Source organism: Platalea leucorodia, assembly GCF_965183815.1.
Source record: "Platalea leucorodia genome assembly, chromosome: 2".
Taxonomy (NCBI): Eukaryota; Metazoa; Chordata; class Aves; order Pelecaniformes; family Threskiornithidae; genus Platalea; species Platalea leucorodia.
In genome coordinates, this window is record NC_138824.1 from 124,404,047 (window position 1) to 124,424,217 (window position 20,171).

The 20,171-nt window shown below is 41.8% G+C and overlaps 2 protein-coding genes across 11 annotated transcripts in view; one reads left to right on the forward strand and one right to left on the reverse strand.

The window, feature by feature from the left end:
* The window catches only part of ATG3 (autophagy related 3), a 35,559-nt gene extending 26,948 nt beyond the window's left edge, over positions 1-8,611 (reverse strand). For 6 of the 8 annotated variants that reach the window (XM_082304584.1, XM_082304583.1, XM_082304582.1 and 3 more), the window contains exons 1-4: positions 8,432-8,611; positions 5,298-5,339; positions 1,948-1,997; positions 628-698 (exon numbers count right to left, since the gene is read on the reverse strand). In XM_082304584.1, coding sequence (XP_082160710.1) covers positions 628-698; positions 1,948-1,997; positions 5,298-5,339; positions 8,432-8,503 — 235 coding nt within the window. In that variant the 5' untranslated portion in view covers positions 8,504-8,611. Of the gene's footprint in view, positions 1-627; positions 699-1,947; positions 1,998-2,260; positions 2,341-4,503; positions 4,956-5,297; positions 5,340-8,431 lie in introns of those variants that run through there. The other 2 variants (XM_082304586.1, XM_082304587.1) reach the window with 2 other exon arrangements.
* A 262-nt stretch (positions 8,612-8,873) lies between these two features.
* Positions 8,874-19,821, forward strand: SLC35A5 (solute carrier family 35 member A5). 3 transcript variants are annotated; one of them, XR_014230767.1, is made up of 7 exons: positions 8,874-8,939; positions 10,109-10,261; positions 11,077-11,175; positions 12,881-13,014; positions 16,180-16,247; positions 17,576-18,566; positions 19,526-19,604. XR_014230767.1 is itself a non-coding variant. In XM_082337337.1 (7 exons), the coding sequence occupies exons 2-7, from the start codon at positions 10,132-10,134 to the stop codon at positions 19,592-19,594; spliced, it is 1,287 nt and encodes a 428-aa protein (XP_082193463.1). In that variant the 5' UTR covers positions 8,874-8,939; positions 10,109-10,131; the 3' UTR covers positions 19,595-19,821. The 3 variants fall into 3 exon arrangements, 2 of the variants coding, with proteins under 2 accessions (XP_082193463.1, XP_082193462.1); XM_082337337.1 differs by having other exon boundaries at positions 17,576-18,362; positions 19,526-19,821; XM_082337336.1 differs by lacking the exon at positions 19,526-19,604 and having other exon boundaries at positions 17,576-18,846.
* The last annotated feature ends 350 nt before the right edge of the window (positions 19,822-20,171 follow it).

The following is a 20,171-nucleotide window of genomic DNA, read 5'->3' on the forward strand; positions in this document are numbered from 1 at the left end:
CTGTTCTTAGCACTGTCTAATGACATTATGTTTGACACATTTTCATAAAAGATCTCTTGAGAAAGTTATTTCCCCATGGTTGTTCCAAGATGTTAGCTTTCTTATCCATTAAAAAGGTAGTCACAAGTATTATATATACACAACTGTGAACCTGACCAAAATTTGATTTAAAATTGTCTTGTATAATATAGTTATTGAAACAGATAGTGACATGAATCACATATCCAAACTAGAAGCATCAGTGTCACCATGAAAGACACTTTGCGAACACTCCAGTAGCCCAAGTTTTCCAAAAGAAAGAGGAAAATAAACATGTTTTCCTTTTAGACACTGAATATGAGCTGAAGGACAGGAGAAAGTAAAGGCAGAAAAGGAGGTTTATAATGTTTAAGCTTCATTTCTACTTCAGCAAGGCAAGCTGCATTACTAGTATAAAGCTCTACTAAAGACTGGTCAAAGGAAAATATTTTAGATGCGCAGGAAAACCTTTTTTAATATTGCAAAGCCAAAGCATCCAAAGTGCAAGATATTTCCTTCCCCTGTCAATCCAGACAATGAGTAGAGTTGATAGCACAGTCAACCATGCTATCAATCCTAAGAATACTTATATTTAAACATCAGCCTTACCATTTTTAGTTACCAAAAACTGTTTGTCTGTTGGCAGATAAGCCTTGACTTTTAGTTCTTCTCCTGAAGCCCTGTAAAATGAAGTGCACCATAAAAGGTTGAGAATTTGATGATCCGCAAACAAAAGAACCCTTCTATTTTCAATTTAGATCAGGAACATTTTATACTCTCCTCTTGACCTATTCGCAGAATTTGTTTCCTATGACTTTACTTTTGCCTATACAAAGACTTTGATATAGGTATGGGGTCAAAAAGATTGACCACCCCTAAACTATGGAGGTATATCTAAACTATAGATAAAAACTATTTCCTGCTTCAAAAACTACTTTCACTTTGAGATGGCCAAGCAAAGTTGGGTTGACAGAACTATCTAGTCTATATGAAATTTTCTAGGATTGGCAGCAACACAGTCCCAAATGTTTCTAGAAAGCAACTTCAGAAAAAGCAAGAAATAGACCTCTAGATATGCAAAAACTGCCCATAGTCACCAGAGCTCAAGTAATCTTTGCCAAGCTCACATTATTCAAGCATTTGCTTTCACCTTCAGTGGTTTTTGGTTTGGAGTAAGAGTCTAACATTCTAAATAGCCTGTTTCAAACTGCTGGCACACAGACCAGACTCAACATCTTGTTTTCTCTGAAGAAGACAGTAAAAAGGCAAGAAACAATGATTCAAGCATAATAATTCCTCCTTCAGCTCTTCAGGGCCCAGTATAGAGCCAAGAATCTTGATGATACCAACTGCACAGAAACTGCCCATCTAAACACTAACTGATTAGCTTTATAATGCTAGATGCCAGTAAAACACAAGGGAGCACATTATTTGCAGCCTTATTGTACATGAAAGGGAAGGGATTTCCAAGGGCAAGCACTGCACAAAGCGATCTGATGTGGGCCAACTTGAACAAATGTAATTAACCAATGCTTGTCTAAAATACCCTGATTACAACCACTTTTTAGCAATTCCAGTTGGACATGGCCTTTGCTTTTTCAATTACCAATACTAAGACAAGCTCAGGGAGACAAACTGCTACTGTAGCTAAGCACTGAAAGCATTCACAGTATGTACCAGCTTATTTCCTCTACAGCCTTAAGAAAACAAAACAACATAATCCTAAACCAAATCCTCAACTACTGCTACACAGAACAGTGAGTCCCACCTGACTTAAAGATTGCTTCATCATAAAACCAGCAGAAGTTCTACTGCAAAAGTCCATGTACTATTCTGAAATGAAACAACTGCGTAGTTGCATCCAATGAAAACACATCAAAGCACAGATAGGGATGCTAGCTTTCTAGAATTCTTTTGATTTTTACTTACCATTGCCAAGTAGGGCAGTGGTGAACTAAGTGATCTCCAGCTGCGACAAACTGTTAAGGCAGGAAAAAAATTAAAGTTAAATATAGCATAAGAAAACAATCTCAAATTTTTGTCAATATTAATATTTCAGTTGCACATTCCTTTGATAGATTAACTATTTAACTAATTACTGTTTATAGCAGTTTAATACTTTAATTCCATTTCTCAGCTAACCATGAAAACTCAAAGACTAAATTGACTTCACCTGAAGAAAATGAATACTAAGCATAATAGCAAATTCCGATAAAGCTTCAAAAGCTGTGGTATTACCTACCAGACTTGTAACAAGCAAAAAAAAGTTTCCTAGACCCAGTAACATTGTTTACTTTGTGAGAAAAAGAAACTGGTTTTATTTGCCGCTCCTCAAAGTTTCACAAAGACCATGAAGAGCTTAATGTAAAAAAAAAAAAAAAAAAAAAATTCTCTTTCCATGTTCAAAACAATTTTGCAGCAAGAAGAAAAGTGAGACTGACATCAGTTCATTGAACCAGTGAGAGAACTGCAACAGAGGAATAAACAGTATACATTTTAAGTAATGACAATCACTATGATAGTTCACCACTGATGTTAACTAAACACGGATAACCAAATACTTAGTACAATAAAAAAAACTTACGTATAACTTGTTCTGAAAAAATACCTTTTAAAAGTCTTCACTCTACTTGTTTTTAGTATCACAGATAAAGGCTTTTATAAAAATCACTATTTCAAAGCGATATTGGAAAACTCATGCTAGACTTGTGTACGAACTCAAAATTCACCCAGCAAAGTCTAACGCACCGGGCTTATTTTGTGTACACATAAATTGAGGAAGGCAAGCCTGCACTTAAGAACAGTGACTTGCGTGGTCTTTGCACCAGGTACTTTCGAAAATGAGGTGCACACCTATTGCTACAGTTGCTTTCTTGCCTTAAAATGCCAGTTTATAACAGCATGCTTCCGAGGTGACCAGAAGCTGTTGTAGAGTGACACAACAGCCTTGCAGTGTGTCAGCCATTTTCTCACCACGTCCTCCAAAGCGAGGCATATCAGTGTAGTGGAAAACACCGCAACACGCACTGCATATGGATTAACAGATTTAATCTCTGCAGAAGTGCTTTGTTTCACCCATTTTCCAACAAAAGTCTCTAGCAAAAATGAAATCTTCACTTTAAAGAAAACAACAATCCCTCCCAATACACATGAAACTTTTAAAACTCATTAGCCTTTACATAATAATAAACAACACATGAAACTCCAAAATTATTTAAAATTTTCTGTTCAAGGAACTGGAACGCTGTTTGTGGCACCAATGTTAAAATATGCTATTAAAGATGAAAAAGAAATTAAAGCGTTCTTTGTGGGTCTAAAAGATGCAAAAACCTAAAACAATACTTGAAATTTCACTTCCATTTTCTTCAGCTCAAGGAGCAAAACGACCTAGCTGGTTTCACTTTCTATTTCTCAAGCACTAATGCTATCTCATACCTGAATCAATATTGCAAAGGTGGCAAGAGATCAATTTCAGGACAAAATCTTATTTCTACATCTGGAAAGAATGATTTTTAAGATTTGCCTGTGCTTATATATACAATTAAAACAGGTGTTCTCTTTCTGGAGTATTGAGTAGTAAGAACTCATGACAGGCAAGAATTTGTTGAAATTAAATCAAGTACACAGATGTACGAAAAGAGGGAGTAGGTATTGAGTTTGATTAATGAATCATCTTTAGCCTTATCACTAACTGATTCATCTTCAGAGGCAAGCCACAGGAATTTGTCCACAAAGTCTATAAAATAGTCCATGTCTCAGACTAAAATACAGTTAAATTGAGACTCGTTACCCAGGAAATCCAAACTTATTCAAAGATAACATCTTAGCATCATTATAGATGACTTCAATTCTTCTTTAGCAATCATTACTATATAAAGACCAAAATCATCAGGGAAAAGGAAAGACTGTCAAAGGGGCAATCAGCAGATCTATGCTCCAGTCTCATCTAAATTTAACAAAAAATTAATCTTGCTGTATAACTGCTTCCCTTGACTACTGCTTTGAAGGATCCAATTTATTCATCCTATCGGCATCTGACTTTATACAGAGAATACGTACCATTGGCATTCTCTTACTGGTGTTTAAATGTTGCAAACCGTTTCACATAACATAGTCTGGTTCTTGCTACGTTCTATAGAAAGTATCTTTGCTTTCAGTACTACTGCAAAGTTTTCTCCCATAGATCAAGAAGGGTTTAAGCATTAGTAGAACATTTGTCTAGACATTCTCTGTAAACAGTTATTTATTTTATATATAAGACAGATTATAAAGATATTATTATGTAATATATAATATATAAACATTTATATATACACACACATATGTATAGTTATCAGAACAGCAGAACACCATGTTGCTAAGCCTGTTTTTCTGAGCAGTAATCTTCTGGATCACTGAAAGCACAAGTGCTTGCTTGCCATGCAACATAGCAGAAAAATGCTAGGTACTAACGCCAGGAAAAATACTTCCGTCCACATTATCTACCTGCATCAGTCACAATTCGTTCTATCTTTTTCCATCTCATCTTCACATTTGTGCATTCTGTCTCATTTTTCTTTCATTGTACCTAAGAGTCTTAACATTGTTTTCTTATACTTCTGAAAAGACAATGTATTTTCAGAACAGCAGCACTTTAATATGAGAAAAAGCAGAACGGGGAAGTCAAGGTAGCACTGCGTCATCAGTGTTTTTACTATTCTAGAAAAAAATCCTGCTTGTTTCTCTTTGCAGCAGACTCCTTAAAAAACGACAACTGCTTGGCAGCAATCCGAAATAAAACCAGCCTGGAGCGGCCTACAGAGAAGCTGGGGGGGGGGAGCAGAAATCATTGGATACTTGGTGTGGACAAGCATGTGTAACGATTTAGCCAGAGCCTTGGAAGGAACTACAAGTGAAGAAAGCAAGGACTGTTCCCAAGATACAAGTTTCCCTTTGAGTTGCTTACGGGAAAGACTACTGAAATCAATATATTCCTGCTTTAGTCCTTAACTCCCAGGACAGAGCTGTTGACCCAGCGTGAGCCTCCTCACAAGCCTTTCATGACATGATACAGGAAAAAAGCATCCCACATTCAGATGTCAAGCGTCAAGAGGAATTCTGCTGTTCATCTACTTCATCTGTGGAGTAAAAAGGCCATTTAGAACTTCCACTTTGTGAAAATAGTTTCAAGAAGCAATAATTAGTTGGCAAAGACATGAACTGTTTGAGATGAACATAGTCATTTTGAGTAAAATCTATCATCACTTTCAAAATATATTTCGATATTTCTAAATACTTACTTCTTCAGGTGTAATTACTCCAGTTTCTTTAAACTTGGACTCCTGCAATAAAGAAAGTTTAGAAATTTTGAGCTCTGCTGACAAATCAAAGTACCCCACTTTACTGGTAAAGAAAGTTATCTGCTCTGCTTTTGTCTCGGAACTAGCTCTGTCTGCAGAGATCTGTGAATCAGCTTGGAGGCAACCTCTGCCAGGGCTGATATGCAGCTTACTTCCATATCCTATAACGTAAGGCCCAACAAAATTACTTGTGGCAGAATATGGGGTTTTATGAAAAAAGGTCACATACACAAAGTAATTGGTTTGCTACAGCCAGTTATATCAATAACGAAGAAAAGATCCCCGGCACCCAGGATTACATTTGCCAGTAAGAGACAGAAAACCAGTTGGAATCAGTGATTCTCACAGTCAGGACTTCGGGACTGTTCTAGGCACTGAACAGCAGTGCAATGCATCAGTATGAGGCTTTGCAGTTATGAAAGGTCATGAAATGAATCACCAAAGCAACTTTTCTCTGTGGTAGGAAAAGTTATGTAGAACGACTTAGTTATTAACTTTTTTTTGTACCCATTTCTGTGCCTTCATTATGCGCCCCATGGAAATGGTTTTGATTTTCTCAAATTGTCACTTTTTTTTTTTATGGAGGAGAGAATAGATGGCAAGCAGCAACATGATTTAGTTCTGCATGGAGAAATGCAGTACTTTTGCATTAAAGATGACATCTATGAAGTTTAAGGATACAACACTTTTAGTGTACTCAAACCTAGAGTAAGTGTATTTTGTTTCAGACTTCTGTTTCTGTTTTTTTCTTCAGAAAAGCCTCAAGCACCAAGGAAACCTACTATTCCCCAGCATTAGAGGTACCTATAAATTGGGTTTTGAAAAACAATACAATTTCAACCACAGCACAGCTCACTTTTCAAGTTTTTGCATCATCAATTACTGAATAACTTCCTGCCCTAAAGAACTCATGATTTTTTTTCTATCAAGACTAAAAGCAGGAACTGGAAAGTACCTCCCTTTTGGCTACAACTTCACTTTATTAAATCATTAGGAAATCATTAAAGAAAACCAGCCACTGCTTAACTTGGCTATTCTTGATGCTTCACCCTGGTGCATGCTATCACCTGTGCTGTGTAAAAGGCAATGAGCACACCTGCTTCATACAATACTGATTGCTTCCTTTCTCCCTCATTTCTAAAGAGGGGACATTTAAGAACAAGATTAAGATAAGCAAAACAGCAGTTGTACAAACACAATAACATCACTACATTCTAGTTAACAGAAATCAAAGAAACTCAAAGAACCCTAATTTAGCAATTTGGATTGCTGTAAAACTGAGAATTTTCGATAACACATTATTCTACACCACAGTGGAGACGACTTCCTATTTAACCTCAAAATGAACTAGAAGCAGTAGGCAACATGCATGAACTTGTGTTTATGGAATTATGCAAGGAAAACACGTAAAATATCCATCCTCTGTTCCCTGAGGGTAAAGAGTTCACCTTTTCATCTCTGTATGTTCTGTGGTATGTAAGTTAGTGAGAGACACAGGTCTAGTTTCTTTCCAAAGTTACCAAGTTGGAGTATTTATTTCAACCCCTTGTAAAGGGAACATATACACACAATATTATCACCTCCCATTTGTGGGAGGTTCTGCTCCTGCCTCCTCCCTATAGTACATCTGGGCACAAGAACTCCTCCACTATTACACCACTTGTGCAACAGCAACTGTACTATGGTAAGCAAGGCACTTCACCGCAGCCCATATATGTCACATTGGTGGGCAACTCTAGAAAGGTCTACTGTCCAGGCAAGAGCATACTATATACCACAGAGGGACAAGTTCAATTAATAATTAAGTATCACTGCCTTCTGCCCAAAGATCTAAGCTGCAGAGTACAAGGCATATAGAAGGTCACACCACAAAAACACAGGCAGAGAGGTTGCTGTCATAAACAACGACAGTAGAAGTGTTTTTTCAAAAACAAGGAAAAATGCGAAAATCAGTAGGGAGAGAACTGCTGACAAGTTAAGCATTCACACACAAAGTTGGGTTTTACATAAAAAAGTATTTGTAAATAGGAGACAGAAGACGGGATGTAGTCTAACAACTGCAGAAAAACACTTACAATTTGTTTCTCCCTAAATAAGCAATAACAGGAATTATAACAGATGTGCTGCCCACCTTTACAAGCAGACTGTTACAACTCACTCTCAAGAACCAAACAGCCCATTCCTACTATTTGCAGTTACTTTAGCGCGCAAAGGCTTGTATTAATGTGGTAATGCTGACACAGAAATCAGCCATGCTACAAAAGTTTATACCTGCTCACATAATGAAGACGTGACTAGGCTTTATTTTATGTCAGCTGAAGAAGTTGCACTCTTACCCAAAATAACCATTGCAATGCATTACCTGAAACCAGGCTTAAACCTATCAGTACACGAGCACCTTCGGATTTCCATTCCTGGTCACACAATCAGTTAAAGCTTAGCCACTTTAATAGAAAACAGCAACAAATAAGTTATTGCTCGAGCAGCAGGACCAGTAACACCTGATCTTCGAAGGCCTGCACCTCCCAGGGGAACGCTCCCACCCCGAAGAGGACGTGAGCTCCAACTCGGCTTCCCTCCACCCCTACGCCGCGGTGCGGGATGAGGGCGGAGGCCTTTGCCGCCGCAAGGCTGCCCCAGCGCAACCTCCCCCCGCGGCGTGAGGGAACACGGCGCCCTCCGAGACCCTCCGCCGGTTGCGTAAAGCCGCCGCAACGCCAGAGTCCCTCGGGCCCGGGCGACGCCGCAGCCGCCGAGCGGCTTCCGAGAAGGCGGAGCGGCTCCCGGGGCGGCCGGGCGCCCCTCACACCCCACCGGGGCGGCGGCAGGGAAATGCCCGCGCAGGCGGCAGCGGCCATAAGGAGGCGGCAGCGGCCGCACTGCGGGCGACACCATGGGGGAGAGGGGGAAAAGCCGGGGCCGCTCCATCGCCACCCCGGGGGCTCACGGCTCCGCGGCCGCCCCGCCGCAAGAGGCCGGGGGCGTCCCCCTCCCCCCCAACCCTTAACGGCTCCAACTGCCACCGGGAGCGCGCGTCTCCCCTCACTTCAGCCCGCCCCGCCCCGCCCCGGCACCTTGAGGACGGGGGTGAGGTACTCGGCCACCTCCAGGGCCTTCCCCTTCACCGTGTTGATGACGTTCTGCATGCCGCCGGCGGGCCCCGCCGGGAGGACAGCCGCCTCCCTCGGCCAACGAGCTCCGCGGCGGCGGCCGCCCCGCCAGCACCGCCTCTCCCCGCCGGTCACGTGACGGCCTCCCCCCCGTTCCCCGAGCTTTCCCGCCCACCCCGCGTCGCGCACACGTGACGACACACCGGCGACCGGCGCCCAGCTGAGGGAGCGGAAGGGCGGGGCGGGAAGCCGGTGGCTCTGGGGGCGCATGCGCGCTCCGCCGCCCAGGGGAAGGGGCGGGAGCGGGGGCGGGCGAGAGCTGAGGTGGAGCCCGGTTACCCGCGGTCACGTGGCCGGAGCGGCCGGGAGGGGCGGGGCCGGTTGGCACAGAGCATGAGGGTGCGCGCGGCGGCGCGGGGCGGGCAGCCAGGGGGCGCGCGCGCTGCCGGGCGGGAGGGCCCCGCCCCGCCAGGTGAGGCGGGATGTGGCGGGGCGGGAGCCGGGCAGCGCCCCCGGGAGCGGGGAGGTTTGTGCGTGTCGCTGAGGGGGGAGGCCGGGGAGCCTGGCGATGGGCGCTGGCGGCGTGCAGCGGGGGTGAGGGGGAGCGCGGTGCCGCGGCCTGACAGGAGCTCGTCTGCCCGGTGCGCTCGGCCGCGGCGCCTGAGCACCGGCCGCCTCGGTGTCCCGCTCACCCCGCGCGGCCGCGGCTCCGTTCCTGGCCGCAGCCGCGGGTCGACCTGAGGTAGCGACGTGGCAGGCGGCGGTCAGCGGAGCCGGGCGAGCGTCGCTTCAGTGCGGGGGAGCGCTCGGTGGCCCTTGCCGGCCGCGCTGCCGCCACCGCTGCGAGGTGGGTGCTCGCCCCGGGGCCCGCGGAGCCGGTACTCGGGGCCCGGTTCGAAGCCGCTCTCCCGGCCGCCCCGGGCCCGTTCGGGGCGCCGCGCTCCGGCCGGCCCCGCTGAGGCGGAACGGCGCGAGCCGCGGCGGCCGTTAACGGCTGTCCCGCCCGCAGCCGGCCTGAAGGGGCTCCCCCTCCTCCCCCGGCGCAGGGGCCGGTGCTGGCCGCCTGCTAGCCGGTTTTTCAGACCTGGGGCCCCGTTAACGGGTTGGCCGAGTAACGGCAGCGCTGGGGACGGAGAGCAGGGGTGCAGCTGAGGCGCTGCCTGCCGCAGCCCGCCTTCCTCCCCTGCCTCCTGGGCACAAACCGGTGCTGAGCAAGCCCCAGGTCACCTCTGCGATGTTGCTCTCGCTCCACAGCTCTAAAACTTTTCCTTGCTGGAATTAGGAGCAAGAACACTTTTAAAAATATTAAAGAAAAATAAGCGTGTAATTTATTTAGTTGCTTTAGCTAATCGCTCTTGCATAGATGCGCTCTTCTGACAAACTGGCCTCTTTGTGCCACCTTCTGAATCACTGTATATACGTTGTTTGTCCCTGTTTGCTGGTCTTCATAGCATATCCTTCTCCTTATTTTTTTCTCTAAATTTTTTTTTTAATAAAAAAAAAGCTAACTGTGGAATGAGATCGTGGCTTGTGATGTCACGGTCTTTGTATGAAATAACACAAAGCAGTAAAGTACACGCATTTCACCTTGTTTAACCTGGAAGTACTCTTTAGAGTGTATTTTCATTTTGTCGTCCAAAGGGCATTGACAGCAAGACAGCAGAATGAAGACCAGGTGCTGTAGTCGATTTGTGTTCTGCTCCAAGACAACCGTCTATACCTTTCTGCTTGGAGGAGTGTTTATTGCGTTGGGCTCAAGTCGAATCCTCCTGATGAAGTATTCTGCCAATGAAGGTGCTGTTGGGCAATAAAAAAAATGTACCTCAAATAAGAAAGAGTTAATGTTTGGGGTAAAACAGGTACCCAAAAGCCTAGTTCTCCAGCTGCAGAGTTCTTAGTGTAAACATTCTATTTTCTAAATAGTGACATGTATTTCTGTACTAGAAAATCTTTGTGTAGTCACTGGCCTAACATAAAGTGATAACTTGGGTTGCAAGGTTTATGATCCATGTGGAGATTCACCCTTAAAAGATGAGGCGGTGAATTATTTTATATCTGATTTTCAAAGACTAATTTGTTCTGTAAGCACTATCAATGGTACGTGTCTTGACTGAAATATTTGTCTTGCAACAGGTTTAGGAGAAAAGTGGTATCATAGTGGGCGTGCTATAACTGGCTAGTATTACTGCTTCTCCTTTTGCCAAGTCTTAGCAAAATACGCTAACAAAGAAAAGATAAAGTCCTAGAGGAAGGTTGTGTCACCCTGGAAGCCATTTTTTTATGAGAGGAAAAAATAGCATATTGTTGTTCGGGGAAAACATGCCCATTTTTAATTTTTTTTAAAACGATGTTATTGAGTTCTTCCAAAAAGTTCTACTGTACGCTGGGACCAAATGAGGAAAGATTTCAACCCAGAAAGGAGGCTGTTCAGGAAGTTGTATATCATAAAAATTGGAATATTTATAATGAAAGTACTGACATAGCCTTCTGCGTTTATGGAAAGTGGCTAAAATTCTGACTGGAGGGGTTAAAATAGTTTCTTGCTATAATTATGAAAGCAGGAGACAGAATTTGACTGTGTTCTCTCTATGATTTGCTGAATCCCACAGATAACAAGTATGATTACCTCCCTACAACAGTGAACATATGTTCTGAAGTAGTAAAACTGGTCCTGTGCGTGGTATTGGCACTATGGGTTAAGAAAAAAGGTAAGTACCTATGTTTAAAATAAATAAAATGTGTTGACTTTCTAAGAATTGCTGTACTTCAAATCCCTTTTTTGTTGTTGTTTCGGTGTGGTGTTTTGTTTTTTTTTTTTTTTTTTTTAATGGTAGATTCACATGTAATAGTATGGAATAGGTCCCGCTAGTAAAATCCACTGGAATTGTGTCTTCCATGCACAATTATAACTAAGCTTTACTTTTTTAAGTCTACTTCGTGCTGTCAATTCAGGTGTTCTTGAGTTGTGTGTATGGTAGCTGAAGTGGGGACAGGTAAGTTGAATGAGAAAGTGTAATGAAGACACGGTCTAATGTTTTCAGAATTTTAACACAGCATCGTGCTGGGATAACAGGAGTCACCTCACTCCGAAGTCATGACTGAACAGAAGCTTATAAATTGCACTAACTCAAGGACTGGCCTTTGTGTTCTGTTGTTTTGACCACTTCTGTTTAAAAGCACCACCACTTTTCACTGAAGAGGCTTTGTGTGCATGTAGTGGTTTTTGAGTCCAAAGCAACATATCAGTGTTATAATTCAAGGTAGCTTTTTTGTGAAGACAAATCTTGGGGCTGCTGTTCAGAAAAAGCGGTGTCAGGCTTCACTACCTACTGGTTTTGCATTGCAGACTAGTTTTCTTCCTTGGCTTTTTCTGTCCTGATGTAAAATGGATGAGAGGTTAACTTCGTAGCATTTCAAAATGGCAGAGAACAGACATTTAAATTGGAAGAGGGTGTCAGGCACTGGAGACTCATGTTAAGTTGAACTGCTGGTTTTGTCCACTTCACGTGACAGTCATGCTCTGGCAAGCTGATGAAATTTTTACCTCCACCATTTCGTACAGATATACCTAAGAAAGTAAATATATTCAGTCAATATTTGCCATCTTTGGCTACTGCTGATTATGCATTTTTTTGGTTTTCTTTCTTTCTTTCTTTCTGTCTTTTTTTCTTTTTCTTCCAGATGTCTGAGTTTTGCTGAACACAATGTGTCGGTGCTTCAGAAGAGGATTAGATAACATTGTGTAGTCTTAAATCTGTGCTAACCAAGTGCTTCTGTCACCAGCTCTAGAGCAGTCTAAGGTTTATCAGAGTCTTCCTCCTAAAGTGTGTGTTCCGAATACCTAAGTAAATGTCATTCTTTGTGCCTTGTCCTTTCTTTCTTCCTTCTTCCTATATGTTCTCTTTTTACCCAGATCACGTGCTGTGTGCTACAGATACTGAATTCTGGTTTATTTTGTGTTTCTGACATTACTGGCTGCCCTTTGGGTGCTGTATGAACAGATCCACTGTCTGTGTCATTGTTTCATTTCTAGATTTAATTGATAATCATCTGAAAATCATACCCAGTAATGATGTCGCTGTTGTGTGGAGACTTCGGGGTGCTTTTTGGCCCTCAAAGAATGGTTGATAATTGAATTTTTGCTCCCAGTGAACAAAAACTCTGATGTGGGTAAAAGGTTCCTTGATGTTTTCTGTGCTGAAGCAAGCAGATGAACGCCCATTGACACGAGATTGCTGCTCTAGCTGTGGTTTCTGCCCTGGATCTGTCCTCTATGTTGCCAGAGGGCTGTGGTACCTTAGTTTTTTCAGTCCAACGGTGTTCCTGAAAACAGAACGGTGGCACCTATTCTGTTGAAAGGGAATGGGCTTTTGATAATAAGATATCCTTCTTACTGATATCTTTTCCTTTCAGAGGGTTGTTTGGATTATCCTTTTGAATGTCTTTCCTGGAAGAATTTTTGTAATTCCATGAAATGGTCCATTCCTGCCTTTCTTTACTTTTTGGATAACTTGATTGTCTTCTACGTACTGTCCTACCTCCAGCCAGTAAGTATACATACACTGAATAACATATCTTCCAATGTGTTGGTGATAGGTAACATTGTCCTTAGGCCATCTACAGTTGTAACACTGGCAAGGCAGGATTTGCAGGTAAAAGACTGATCCGTTACCTGGCCAGCCAGACCTTCCCATTCTCTTGCTCACTGGTCAGTGTTGTACAGCTCTCAGCAGAGGAGACTCTCTGTGTATTTTCTCCATCCGAAGTGATTTAGAAGTAGGCTGAATTGCTTAAGTACTAGGCAGGTTTTCAGTGCTTTCCCTCCTTTGGTTTCTTCAATTCTGTATTTCTCTTTCAATGCATTTGCTCATCTTGCTAGTATTTGAGCCGCATTTTTCTGTGCAGCTTCTACCACTTTATGTATGTGACTTCATGTGATGACTTCTTTTCTTTCCTCACTGACTCCAAAGAAAAGTGAGTAAATGTAGTCACACAAGGGAGTGTGTGTACACAAAGGGAGTAAGTGTAATAGGAACTGAGGAGACAAGGAAGAAAACTGTTTGACTCTTAATTTTTGCATTTGTTTATTCTTTACGTTTAAGCACAAAATTTAATTGGTACTTTCTTCTAGCTATATTCAGCCTTTTGGATGAATCTATGTATGCTTAGGAAACCGTACAGGTTTTGTGCTTTCTTTTATTTTCATTCTAGGATGCTTTTTGGTTCAGAATCTATGTTTGAAGTTAGATGGAAACAGATGGTTAGTGCTTGCTATAAAATACTGTGGCTGCCTGTTTGACATTAAAAATAAGTATAAATGTTTCTGTTCCTTCTCGTTCAGACTTTCCCTTTAAAATATTGTCCTTTTAGGTGTACATTTCTGTCAGGGACAGATCAGAGTCTAGAATAGGACCTGGCTAGAAAAATCTAATTAAAATCAAGAGTCGGATATCTTAAAATAACATGCACAGGTGTTTGGTTCTGTGGTTTGTTGTGTGGGGTTTTTTTCATTGTTGTGTGGGTTTTTTCTTTTTGTTTCAGGAAGGAAATTCAGCTATAATGTTTGCAGTAGCAAAGCCTGATGTTTAGAAGGTTGCATAAACACTGTTGCTTTCTTAAGCAATTTGATTTGGCTCAGTTAAGGTCATCTTCTGTAAAATGCACAGCTTTTATATTTTATACCCCGCCCTGTGTCTTTCTCCCCACAGAAAATGTGCTCTAAGAGTCCTCTTTTTTAGAAATCTTAGTGCCTTATACCTTTTAACTGGATATATTTTATGAGGGTTAGCTGAAATTATAACATTATCATGGTAAACCAGTATTAAAAGGTATGACTAAATACCTGTAAGATAAAATACCTTGACAGCGTACAAGACTGTGAAAGTGAAAAGGTGGAGGCAAGATGCTTGAAAAAAGGTGGCCATGCCTGACTGAACTTGGTTTCACGTGACTTTAAAAAACTAAGTAGGTTTGGGACTAAGTAGTACCTGGGTGAGCCATTGCCTGCGGTATAGAGTTGCTTTGGTGAGATTTTTTTTTTGCTTGAAGCTTCAGCTATAACTATGGGTACTCTTTAGTGGCTAACATTTCCTAGCGATAAGACTTATTTTTTAGAGACTTTGTTTGTGACATATAAGTTAGTGGCATGGTGATCTTTGGTAAATTTTTTTTCTTATTCTTTCTCATCTAGGGCGGAGGTGCCTTGAGGCCTCAGAGAACAAAGCAACTGCAAATTAATTCCTTTTAACTATTCTGCTATAGATTTTGATCATATTATGTTACCAGAGATGCTGGATGGGGGGCTTTGATGTGAAGCAAAACCAGAGTATACATGGAACGCTTGTACATTTTGCATCAAGTCTCTTTTTTCTGGAGCAGTTTCTGCTAGTTCCAGATTCACTTGTTTATTCAATATTTTTCTCCTTCCATGGTGTTCACCTAACATGAATATTTATTGAGTTGTAATCTTACAAAGCGGAAAATTAAGCTGTGGTTTCTTAGGCAGAGCTGTCTCATGTGTCAGTCTTCAGCTTACTTGAGACCCTGTGTTGTGCTCTTTCATGAGATTTATTATTCAGCAGATAGTATGTTGGAATAGAGTGGAACTAAGGTAATGGGAAAAGGGCTTGTGCTTTTCCTCTGGTAAATGAAGACGACTCTGCTATTGCAGAATTAGGAATGTGGAAATGCAGATGAGAAAGTTCAATATAAAGTCTGTGTTTTGCACTTCTGAATCCATATATGTTTTTGTGTAAAATTGTCTAAAAAAGTGATCTCACTCTAAGGCTGAATTGGAGGAAAGAGTTCAGATGCCTAGATTTTTGTACATTTACTGACTACACAAGGCAGTCTTGAACAAAACACCCCCACCCCTCAAAAGAACCTTTTTTCCCCCCACTGGTGCTGGTAAATTCTGATCTTTAATGGTAACTGCAGTGCCTAAAAGAGCTCCTCCTTGGTCCAGCATCCCAGTATGGAGCATCTAATACAGAGACCAAAAAGGCAATCCTTGCCACAAGGAGTTTGCAGCTTGGGATCATGGCCATGGATTTGGGCACTGTCATTATTATACAGCTATTCCCAAATTAGACAGGAGCTTTAGAGTTGCCTTCAGTTGTACTTTGAAATAGGTAATCTTTTTAGTACAGTTGCAGTTTTGAAAATTCAAGCCAAGCACCTCCTTACCTTTACTAAATAATAGAGCAAATGCACTTGACATGCAAGCAGTTTATTTTCTGCAAGTGCCTTGTCCAAGTCTGGGATGTCACGAACGCTGCAAGCTGGCACTGCAGCCAGAAGCAGCCTTGCCTTCCCCTGTTCTTTTCTGATTTTCATTTTGGAGCAACTTTTTCTTTGTGCTGACACAGCTGCTTTTGCAGCTGGCTGGTCAGCTTGATTGGGGAACTGATCTGACAGAAAACTAAACCATTTTCTTTTTTAAGTAAGTTTTCCACTGGATTCGTTTCTTCCCATCTTTCTTTCAGTACAGCTTTCCCCACTACAGTGGAACTTAGTCTCTGTGGTTTGCTTGGGACTTGAATGTCATTTTAGGGGTATGTTATTATACCACTTGGGTAAAGAAGAAAGTTCAGTGCCAGGATGATGCTTTTCACTCTGGCACCTTGCAGAAAGATGAGCACTTGAAGTTGGTGGGCTTTTGATGTCCACACTATGTCTGGAGAATAACTTTGCTCCCCTTCTTCTCTTTCTAGGCAATGGCTGTACTCTTCTCAAATTTTGTCATTATAACAACAGCTCTCCTCTTCAGGATAGTGCTAAAGTAAGTAGTATTTACTAAAGTAAATGAAATTTTGTATCTTCCTAGCCTTGATGAAGAAGTTAAGCTACATTCTTTCTCCTTGTCTGATGGGAACAGTAATTCTGTTTTCTTGTGGCTGTACCAACTAGGAGAGATGGCTTTGTTTCCTACATCTGAAGGTGTAGGAAATAATAGCTTATTAGGGGTCCCTACATATCTCTGCACATTTGGTCAACTGTAACAGAAAACAACTGAAATCATGATTATATAGTTGTTGGATGGTCAGAACTAAGGTTTGTGTACTTTCATTTCTACATTAAATCTCATATTTCATGATTAGCAATACTTCTTTCCAGTCTGCTGTAATTCTAAATTGAATGTAAATGTAATGTAACAAGAGGGGATGAGATATGTAAGAGTGATAGATAGAGGTGTCTTTGGTAATATTGTGCCAGCCCTGATGTGTTTGAGGTCAACTTCACAGTATGTTTTAAAAAGTAATTATATGTCCCTTCTTCATTATTCATGTGACAAAAGCTAGGCTCTCTGTCCTATGTGTTCCACTTCACCTGGTATGGGCTCTTTATGGTGTGATTTAGATTCAGAAAAGACTGACAGGGAAATGGATATTAACTTTACACTCTACTCAAAAAGTCACTTACGTTGAATGTGGAGCAAAGATGTCTTTTCTACAGGTGTTAATATACCAAAACAGTGTCTGATAGTCTGACTTGAAATGCTTTTTCTCAGTTGTTTAGTTTTATGTCTCTTGTGATGTCACACTTAATCTTCCAAGTTTCTGATTTTCCCCAAGATAAACAGGCTTTGCTTGAGTGAAAAAATAGTACAAATAGTTCTAACAGTCTTATAAATTACGTTCCTAGATTTATATGATTTACCATCATAAAATACTAGAAAAGGGCACAAAATCATGGGGGAAAAGTGAAATGTAGTGAAAGTTTACCAAAGAAAGAGGGGAATTATTTGAATGTCTGTCATTTCTTTTTATCCATCAAACCTGTGTTCCCATGGAGACAACAGTTGCTTTTAAGTTGTCAGGCAGTCAGTATCTAGAACTAACATGATCTTGAAAGGCTTCCCTTAACTTACCTCTTCAGAATACTCCATTTTGTATTTCTGTGATTGCCAGGCTGGGCCCCCTTGCCACAGAAAAGCATGCTGCATTTTGGCATTTTACTGTCAATTCTGAAAAGCCAAGATTTTTCTTTGCACCTGTCTCCTTCTTTGTGGCATGATGTCTTTTATGTGTTTTATAGAGCTTGTTCTCCTGTCATTTAATTTGTGCCACTGTGTTTCTAAAGTTGGTGGCTTTTTTTGTCTACTCCTAGGCGAAAGCTCTCTTGGGTACAATGGGCATCTCTGGTGATTTTATTCCTGTCCATCGTTGCCCTGACTCTAGGAACTGGAGGCCACCAGCAAAGCTTGGCTGCACACGGATTCCATCACAATATGTTTTTTAGTCCGTCTAACCACTGCCTTCTCTATGCCGGACCGGAGGAAGCATGCCTGGAAAAGGGCAACTGCGTAGCACCAAGTTTCCTTCCCAGCTTCCAGTGGAATGTCACCAGTACCATGGCAGGAGCACTGAAACCTCTCCGCCTCAGCCTGGGCCATCTGCTTATTCTAGTACAGTGTTTCATTTCTGCCCTGGCTAACATCTACAATGAAAAGATCTTGAAAGATGGGGATCAGCTTGCTGAAAGTATTTTCATGCAGAACAGCAAACTCTATGCCTTTGGGGTGCTGTTCAATGGGCTTATGCTGGGGCTGCGGGCTAAGGACCGGAGGCAAATAGGGAATTGTGGCTTCTTTTATGGGCACAATGTCTTCTCGGTCGCTCTCATATTTGTCACAGCTTTTCTGGGGCTGTCTGTAGCCTTCATCTTGAAGTTCCGGGACAATATGTTCCATGTTATGACTGCTCAGATCACCACTGTCATCATCACCGCTGTCTCTTTCGTCATCTTTGACTTCAGGCCTTCTGTAGAGTTCTTTTTGGAAGCTCCTGTAGTGCTTCTCTCCATATTCATCTATAATGCCAGTAAACCAAGAGGCCTGGAATACGCCACTCTGCGGGAAAGGGGCAAAGGAGATGCATGGGAGAGGTCAAGTGGGGTAAGGCTTTTCAGTACTTGTCTCCTCTGGTTTCTCTTTTGTTTTACCTCCCTTTATGCTATGGAATGTTTGGAAGATTCATTTTGCATGTGACCGGACTCATCCCTCAACTCAAACACCACAACTCCTCAGCATCTCTTAAAATCTTTTCAACTGATTGGGCGTTGCTTTGCATATTCCACTTTTTCAATTCATGAAGCCTAGGTAAGCATTGCTTTCCTGCTGTGACTATAGACAGTCCTGTGAGCAACTTTAGCTTTGTACAAATCCACTCTTGAAACCTTTGTAACCGAAGTATTTTACTGGCCCTGGGCATCCAGAAATTGGAATTGATGCCTGGGAAATAATTGTACTTAAGTAGAACTGATAAATCTGCGTAGCTGAGCCCACATCATGAAGCAGTTATTATATTTGACGTTAAGATTCTTTCTACCTTGACAGTCAAAGGTACCTGAAGATAAAAAGGTAATGTTCAAATATAGAGTTTTAACACGTTTTTTTCTTACGAAACGTTTCCTCCAGGCCTGTTAGTGTTTTTTGTCCTAATGCGAATAGTATTAATCTGCTTAACTAGAACATGGCAGGGAGGGCTTGCTCTTAGGTACGTCGTGCGATTGAGCTGAGCAGTCCATCGAAGGGGGAAGAGTTAAAGTCTGTGTACTTTTAGTCTGCCTGTACAGATGTGTTCTGTAATACACGTTGCAACCAGCAGAGAGTGCTGTCTCCATTTAATGCTAAGAAACATTAAACTTGGGAGAGATGTTTTCCAGAAATTCCACATGGTGCCTCCTTAGGTTGTTGTTTAACAAGCAGTAAATAACACAAAGTCATATTTTTTTGGTATACCAGGTGTTACCTATTTTTGCACTTACAATTGAGCAGCTGTGGTAAAAACAAACAGCGCTATGTGAGCAGGCTTCCTGATGAAGGAATGGGCTACAAGCTGTTTTAGGAAGTGAGTCACTAAAAAGTGTTAAAGATATGGGGGATGTTTTTTTATGAGCATGTATATCCTAGAGCGAGATTATAACACACTGGTAAGAGATTTACAGGGTCTTGATTTTATGTGATGCCTTCAAAATAAACTTTACTTTTTTTTTTTCTTAATTAATAGCAAGATAACTTTTCCTCACATTGTTCTCTTTTGTTTCTGGTTCCTGTAGGATGGAGAAGAATTTGAGAGATTGAACAAACCAAGCAGTGACATTGATACAGATGAAGATTCCCTCTAGCGTGAGGCTGGCTCAGAGGAGTGCTATTACTCATAGTGAGAGAATGTTAATGTTTTATTAACATAGAGAAGGGTCATTTTTCCCCACTTGCAGAGCGATTGAGACTGGTTTGGGGCTGGATGTCAGAGGTGGATAAGGAAAACATTCAAGCCATGTATATGGAGAGCTGTATTCCCTCTTCCTATCCATGTAAATCAGGAGTTCAAAATCTGCTGAAAGAAACAAAATTTATAGCTGATGCAAACAAGAGGAGGCTTGGACGCTGGACTCAGTGGTCTGGGTGACATGTGCTGCATTGTGGAAGGCAGTCCTGGACTCTAACCGTATGTCTTTCACTGCTTTGGTTGACTGTCCTGAGTCACTGCAACTTCCTGTATGAATTCCTTGGTTAGCAAAGCAGAGATAAAACTGTTCTCCGCCTTGCGGAAGTGATATGAGCGTTGATTAATGTTTTTGTTGCATCTTCCAATGTACAAATGCTCCAGCAAGTTTTCTTTTCAGGACTTAAGATGTTATTAATAATCTCATAAATAATGAGGCATATTGACTGTTTTATTGTATTTTGGCAATTCAGCTT

Excerpts from the sequence above, each read along its gene's own strand:
- SLC35A5 (XM_082337336.1), top strand. The coding sequence starts at position 10,132 with ATGAAGACCAGGTGCTGTAGTCGATTTGTGTTCTGCTCCAAGACAACC. Across the intron at positions 13,015-16,179 it reads TACTGTCCTACCTCCAGCCA|GCAATGGCTGTACTCTTCTC; the intron begins GTAAGTATACAT and ends TTCTCTTTCTAG. Across the intron at positions 16,248-17,575 it reads CTCTTCAGGATAGTGCTAAA|GCGAAAGCTCTCTTGGGTAC; the intron begins GTAAGTAGTATT and ends GTCTACTCCTAG.